This window comes from Triticum aestivum, chromosome 7B (genome assembly GCF_018294505.1).
Source record: "Triticum aestivum cultivar Chinese Spring chromosome 7B, IWGSC CS RefSeq v2.1, whole genome shotgun sequence".
Classification (NCBI taxonomy): domain Eukaryota; kingdom Viridiplantae; phylum Streptophyta; class Magnoliopsida; order Poales; family Poaceae; genus Triticum; species Triticum aestivum.
The window spans coordinates 713,271,926-713,279,478 of NC_057813.1; the positions used below are offsets into that span (position 1 = coordinate 713,271,926).

The following is a 7,553-nucleotide window of genomic DNA, read 5'->3' on the forward strand; positions in this document are numbered from 1 at the left end:
TAGAGTTTGAAAATGGGACCTTTAGTACCGGTTCGTGACATGAACCGGTACTAATGCCTCAAACCCCATTAGTACCGGTTGGTGGATCGAACCGGGACTAAAGGTCTAACCTTTAGTACCGGTTGGTGCCACGAACCCGTACTAATGGGCATCGCACCCTTTAGTCCTGGTTCGTGGCACCAACCGGGACTAAAGGTCCCATTTGAATCAGGGCTAATGCCTGTATGGTGCCCTATCCGCTCGAACCGGGACTAATGCTCATAGTTCCGGTTCATAATGCAACCGGGATTAATGCTCTTTTCTGGCCGAACCAAAGCCCTGTTTTCTACTAGTGTACATGATGTGTGGAGGTGTATCTTCGGCGGATCTCGCGGGGTTTGGTCGGTGGTTGTCTTTGATGGATCCACTTGAATCTGGTCTTTATTTGTCTTTATTCATGTGTCTTCAGGTTGGATCCTTCCGATCTAAGCTTCTCGTTATTGGCGGCGGTTGCCGTTTATGTGCTTGATCCTACGAGCACTTAGCACGACGACTTCTCGACTCCGGGCGAGGGAGGGAAGATGACGACGGCGCGTCTCCGGCTCGCTTCAGTGTTTGTATTCGTCGCTAGGTGGTCTACGAATCTAGATTAGTTTTTATTATTTCTTGTGTTTGATGTACGGAGAAAAAGAGATTCCCAACAATACAAGGTTTCTTTTGGACCAACATGGTAAGGTTATGTATATCTATTTCCCTCAAATAAAAAGTTAGGTCTATCTCCGCTTCTTGCCAAAAGATCTACAGTAGTATATATACTTGCGCCAGATCGATACGTACAAGGAGAGCTGAAACCGATGAAGCCGCGATCTGGGCGCCGCCGACGAGCCCGATCTGTCCGTGGTGCAGGCAGCGGAGCGGACCGCATCAGCTCCCTCCCCGACGATCTGCTCCTCCTCGTGCTCGCCCGACTGCGCTGCGTGCGCACCACCGCGCGTGCCGGCGCCCTCTCCCGCCGGTGGCATGGCCTCTGGACACGCCTCCCGGCGCTCGTGTTCCGTGACATCGCCTTCCGATCCGTCGAACCGGCGCTTGCGCATGTGGTCTCCCCAGCCTCCACCGACGGGGTGTCCCTCGTCGACATCCAGCTCCCCAAGCGCGAGTGTGTTAGCAATAATCTTGAGTTGTAATCTGGTAGGATAGGTTAGTGTCCTAGAGTCCACGTGAGAGGAGTTAGTACTAGTCCTAGTTAGGAGTCGGGGCAGCAGTCCAGTTTGGAGTAAGTCATGTCCAGGTCCGGCTAGGATTAGCACGTGGCCGTGTAGGTCTAGGTTTGCTGTAGGTCGGTTCAGGTCATGTATATATATGTGACCAGGGCTACGTCATGATGTAACAACCGAGGCAAGAAAAGGAGAAAATAAAAAGAGGAATTTTTAGGGTACGAGACATACCCTTGGCGATCAATTTTGTCTGCGCGTGTGTTCCTGTAATTTTATGTGATCGATCCTGAGGGCGGATTTCCAACAGTTGGTATAAGAGCTAGGACAATTTGAAGCCACGCTTGCCCCGGGGTTGCGACCCGACTAGCGCCTCGGGGCGGGCGATATGGTCGCTGGGTGGTGCAGCGACGAGGAAGAGCGAGCAATATGGTCGCTGGGTGGTGTAGCGACGAGGAGCGGCGGGCAATGTTATCGCTGGATGCTGCAGCGATGAGGAGGATCGGGAGATTGTCGTTCGGCGGAGCGACATGAAGACGGCAGGATGTCGTCGGCAAGGCGGTGGATGGAGATCGTTGACAGGGGCGGTGGTGCAGTGATGCGGTGCCAGAAAGTCGTCAAGATCGTCATCCGGGAGTTAGAGTCAAGGAGTCGTGCGGGTTAGTCGTCGTCGTCGTCATGTCCAAGTGCTTGTCTGTGTGAGGAGGCGTTGAAGATGAAGCGCACCCAGGTCGTCTATGTGTCTCGACGAGAGGATCAAGTTCAACTATGTGGGGGCGGTAAACCAGTGAAGGTGAGTCTCTTCAATGAGGCCATGTCTCTACATGAGGCTGGAGTGCATGGTATAGTGCACAGGGTGGTGTGATCCACAAGGAGCCGGCATGTATCTCGCTAGGGTGGATGGTGTAGTCCACCGGGTGGTGTGTTCCACAGGTTACTAGCGAGGCTGGGTAGTCCAAGACATATTTGAGGTGGTCCGTAAATTCGCCAAGTTGAAATTGGGAAGAGATTGTTGCAGTGAATGAAGCCTATCAATTTAACTTGTCGTGATGCGAGCGGATGAGTCGACAAGGGGTGATTTACAACAAGCCAAGACCGGAGAAGCACAGAAGACAAGGTGTCAAGATTAGGGAAAGATTGTTAGCAATAATCTTAAGTTGTAATCTGGTAGGATAGGTTAGTGTCCTAGAGTCCACGTGAGAGGAGTTAGTACTAGTCCTAGTTAGGAGTCGGGGCAGCAGTCCAGTTTGGAGTAAGTCATGTCCAGGTCCGGCTAGGATTAGCACGTGGCCGTGTAGGTCTAGGTTTGCTGTAGGTCGGTTCAGGTCATGTATATATATGTGACCAGGGCTACGTCATGATGTAACAACCGAGGCAAGAAAAGGAGAAAATAAAAAGAGGAATTTTTAGGGTACGAGACGTACCCTTGGCGATCAATTTTGTCTGCGCGTGTGTTCCTGTAATTTTATGTGATCGATCCTGAGGGCGGATTTCCAACAGAGTGGTCGCTCCGTGCCTCGGCGCCCTGCGTCAGCGTCGCTTCCCTGCTGCGCGCAGCCGCGCGGCTCTCGCCGGAGCAGCTCGTGCTCGTCCTCCCGTGGGGCGCAGCCACGATGTTCGAGGAGGTCGAGCTGCTGAGCTTCCAACGCGCCACCTCAATCTCGCTCACCTCCTGGTCCCCTATCAATCTCCGCGCGCCGTCCTCCGGTGAATCTTTGCCCGCCCTCACAAGGCTCGTGCTCTCGGGCTGCACCGCCGATGGTAGTGCCGCCTTGCTTGCTCACTGCCGGTGGCTGCGCACGCTTACACTGGTAGAAAAAGAGGCTTCCGTCCAGCCCCATTAGTCGCGAAACTGTAGGAACCGCGACTAATGAAGTCTTTAGTCGCGGTTCGGCAGACGAACCGCGACCAAAGGCCTGGGCCCAGGGCGCTCGGTGGCCAGCTGGTGCACGTGAGGGGATTTAGTCGCGGTTGGCCAGGCCAACCGCGACTAAAGGTGCCCAAAGGCCTTTAGTCGCGGTTGGCCAGGCCAACCGCGACTAAAGCTCCTCCCCTATATATACCAGTTCAGCACGCTCACTTAGCCATTTGGTGCCACTTCTCTTCACAAGCTTCACAAGGGGGTGTAGGTTTGCTTTTGGTTCCTCTTATGCACACAAGGTGTTTGATGAAATGCCCCAAGAGGGTGAAACAAACATGATATGAAGTGTTGGAGCCACACTTGAGGTTCCTCATTTATTTTTTCCTCCTCGATTGCGGTTAGCAACTTGAACCTTTCATGCATGTGTGTCATTGATAAAATATGCATGTGTGTTGTTCATTGTTTAATTTCTATTGTTTATAGCTAGTTAGTTTAACAAATGCATGATGGTTAATTATATATTTTATATTATAATAATGCAGATGAATCGGCAATGGATGTACGGTAACCGACTATCCCGCGAGTTCACTACGGGTTTGAAAGATTTCCTCGTAGTGGCTAATGCGAACAAGCAGAAGGGTTTTGTTATCTGTCCATGTGTTGACTGTAAGAATCAGAAGGGTTACTCTTCCTCAAGAGAAGTTCACCTGCACCTGCTTCGGCACGGTTTCATGCCAAGCTATAATTGTTGGACCAAGCATGGAGAAAGAGGGGTTATAATGGAAGAAGATGAAGAAGGGGATGATTTCATCGATGAAAGCTATCTTGCTCATTTCGGTGATACTTTCATGGAGGATGCTGAAGGTAAAGGGGAAGGTGAAGGGGAAGGTGAAGGTGAAGAAGAGGCACGTGATGAGACCGTTGATGATCTTGGTCGGACCATTGCTGATGCACGGAGACGCTGCGAAACTGAAATGGAGAGGGAGAATTTGGATCGCATGTTAGAGGATCACAGAAAGTCGTTGTACCCCGGATGCGATGATGGTCTAAAAAAGCTGGGCTGCACACTGGATTTGCTGAAATGGAAGGCACAGGCAGGTGTAGCTGACTCGGCATTAGAAAACTTGCTGAAAATGTTGAAGAATATGTTTCCAAAGAATAACGAGTTGCCCGCCAGTACGTACGAAGCAAAGAAGGTTGTCTGCCCTCTAGGTTTAGAGGTTCTGAAGATACATGCATGCATCAACGACTGCATCCTCTACCGCGGTGAATACGAGAATTTGAATGAATGCCCGGTATGCACTGCATTGCGTTATAAGATCAGAGGCGATGACCCTGGTGACGATGTTGAGGGCGAGAAACCCAGGAAGAGGGTTCCCGCCAAGGTGATGTGGTATGCTCCTATAATACCACGGTTGAAACGTTTGTTCAGGAACAAAGAGCATGCCAAGTTGTTGCGATGGCACAAAGAGGACCGTAAGTCGGACGGGGAGTTGAGACACACCGCAGATGGAACGCAATGGAGAAAGATCGACAGAGAGTTCAAAGATTTTGCAGCTGACGCAAGGAACATAAGATTTGGTCTAAGTACAGATGGCATGAATCCTTTTGGCGAGCAGAGCTCCAGCCATAGCACCTGGCCCGTGACTCTATGCATCTACAACCTTCGTCCTTGGTTGTGCATGAAGCGAAAGTTCATTATGATGCCAGTGCTCATCCAAGGTCCGAAGCAACCCGGCAACGACATCGATGTGTACCTAAGGCCATTAGTTGATGAACTTTTACAGCTGTGGGGCAGACCTGGTGTCCGTGTGTGGGATGAGCACAAAAAAGAGGAATTTAACCTACGAGTGTTGCTTTTCGTAACCATCAACGATTGGCCTGCTCTTAGTAACCTTTCGGGACTGTCAAATAAGGGATACAATGCATGCACGCACTGCTTACATGAGACTGAAAGTGTACATTTGCCAAATTGTAAGAAGAACGTGTACCTTGGGCATCGTCAATTTCTTCCGAAAATTCATCCAGTAAGAAAGAAAGGCAAGCATTACAACGGCAAGGCAGATCACCGGCCGAAGCCTGCGGAACGCACTGGTGCTGAGGTATTTGATATGTCAAGGATTTGAAAGTCATCTTTGGAAAGGGTCCTGGCGGACAATCAGTTCCGAAGGGAGCTGACGGGCACGCAGCCATGTGGAAGAAGAAATCTATATTCTGGGAGCTAGAATATTGGAAAGTCCTAGAAGTCCGCTCTGCAATCGACGTGATGCACGTTACGAAGAATATTTGCGTGAACCTCCTAAGCTTCTTGGGCGTGTATGGGAAGACAAATGATACAAAGGAAGCACGGCAGGACCAGCAACGTTTGAAAGACCCTGATGACCGGCATCCGGAATGGTTTCAAGGTCGTGCCAGCTACGCTCTAACCAAAGAAGAGAAGGTCATCTTTTTTGAATGCCTGAGCAGTATGAAGGTCCCGTCTGGATTCTCGTCCAATATAAAGGGAATAATAAACATGGCGGAGAAAAAGTTCCAAAATCTGAAGTCTCACGACTGCCACGTGATTATGACGCAATTGCTTCCGATTGCTTTGAGGGGGCTCCTGCCGGAAAATGTTCGAGTAGCCATTGTGAAGCTATGTGCATTCCTCAATGCAATCTCTCAGAAGGTAATCAATCCAGAAGATCTACCACGGTTATAGAACGATGTGATCCAATGTCTTGTCAGTTTCGAGTTGGTGTTCCCGCCATCCTTCTTCAATATTATGACGCACCTCTTGGTTCACCTAGTCGAAGAGATTTTCATTCTCGGTCCTGTATTTCTACACAATATGTTCCCCTTCGAGAGGTTCATGGGAGTATTAAAGAAATATGTTCGTAACCGTGCTAGGCCAGAAGGAAGCATCGCCAAGGGCTATGGAAATGAGGAGGTAATTGAGTTTTGTGTTGACTATGTTCCTGACCTTAAGCCTATTGGTCTTCCTCGATCGCGGCACGAGGGGAGACTAAGTGGAAAAGGCACGATCGGAAGGAAATCAACGATATGTATGGACGGCCATTCTCTGACTGAAGCACACCACACTGTACTGACCAATTCCAGCTTGGTGGCTCCGTACTTTGAGAAACACAAGAATATTTTACGCTCGGACAACCCGGGGAAGCCTGAATCCTGGATTAGGAAGGCCCACATGGAGACTTTCGGCAGTTGGTTGAGAAAACATTTAATGAATGACAATGATGTTGTAGATCAGCTGTACATGTTGGCCAAGACACCATCTTCGACTATAACGACTTTCCAAGGGTACGAGATAAATGGGAATACATTTTACACGATTGCCCAAGATAAAAAGAGCACCAACCAAAACAGTGGTGTCCGCTTTGATGCAACAACCGAGAATGGGCAAAAGGTCACATATTATGGTTACATAGAGGAGATATGGGAACTTGACTATGGACCCTCCTTTAAGGTCCTTTTGTTCCGGTGCAAATGGTTCAAGCTAACAGGAGGTGGGGTAAAGGTGGACCAGCAATACGGAATGACAATGGTGGATTTCAACAATCTTGGTTACCTTGACGAACCATTCGTCCTAGCGAAAGATGTCGCTCAGGTTTTCTATGTGAAGGACATAAGTAGCAAACCGAGGAAACGGAAAGATAAGAAAACGATCAGTACATCATGCGATGATCCAAAGCGCCAAATTGTTCTTTCAGGGAAAAGAAACATCGTGGGAGTGGAGGACAAGACAGACATGTCAGAAGATTATAATATGTTTGCTGAAATTCCGCCCTTCAAAGTGAACACCGACCCAAGCATTAAGTTAAATGATGAGGATGCTCCATGGATACGGCACAATCGTAAGCAAGCAGGGACACAAGGGAAGAAATGATGTGTAATAATTTATTGTACCAAACTTTGTTGAATGGATCATGTGAATTATATTACCCGTGATGTGTTTGGTGTCCATTTTCGAATGATTCGAGATACCACTGATGATACATGAAATTTGGAGTGATTTAGTCATACTCCTGCCTAGGCGTATAATATGCATACTCGTAGTCTTCATAGCCGCCGCCGTTGTACTGGTAGTCGTCGCCTTCTAAGTTGCCGCCGTCGTCATCGCTGCTGTCGTCGCTGTCGTCGGGCGGCGCTCGTGGCTCGAACTGAGGGTAGCGCAGGCGGGGGATATCGCCGGCCGTGATGTAGTCCATGACGCTCTGCAGAGTCCGGCCGTACCACCATAGCCGACGGCCGGCCTCTGGTATATTATTTTGAATTGAATTAGTTTTATTTTTCTTAATTTTTTGATATATTATTTGTATTTTTAGAATTTTGAATTGAATTAGTTTTATTTTTCTGAATTTTTTGATATAATATTTGTGTTTTTAACATATTGAATTGAATTAGTTCTATTTTTCTGAATTTTTTGATATATTATTTGTATTTTTAACATATTGAATTGAATTAGTTTTATTTTTCTTATTTTTTTGATATATTATTTG

The 7,553-nt window shown here is 48.4% G+C and overlaps 1 protein-coding gene across 1 annotated transcript in view; it reads left to right on the forward strand.

The window, feature by feature from the left end:
* Positions 1–1,737: 1,737 nt before the first annotated feature.
* The window catches only part of LOC123158583 (uncharacterized), a 13,131-nt gene continuing 7,315 nt past the window's right edge, over positions 1,738–7,553 (forward strand). Inside the window, exons 1-2 of the mRNA XM_044576500.1 lie at positions 1,738–1,852; positions 2,694–2,954. Of these exons, the coding sequence (XP_044432435.1) occupies positions 1,738–1,852; positions 2,694–2,954 (376 nt within the window). The remainder of the gene's footprint in view (positions 1,853–2,693; positions 2,955–7,553) is intronic.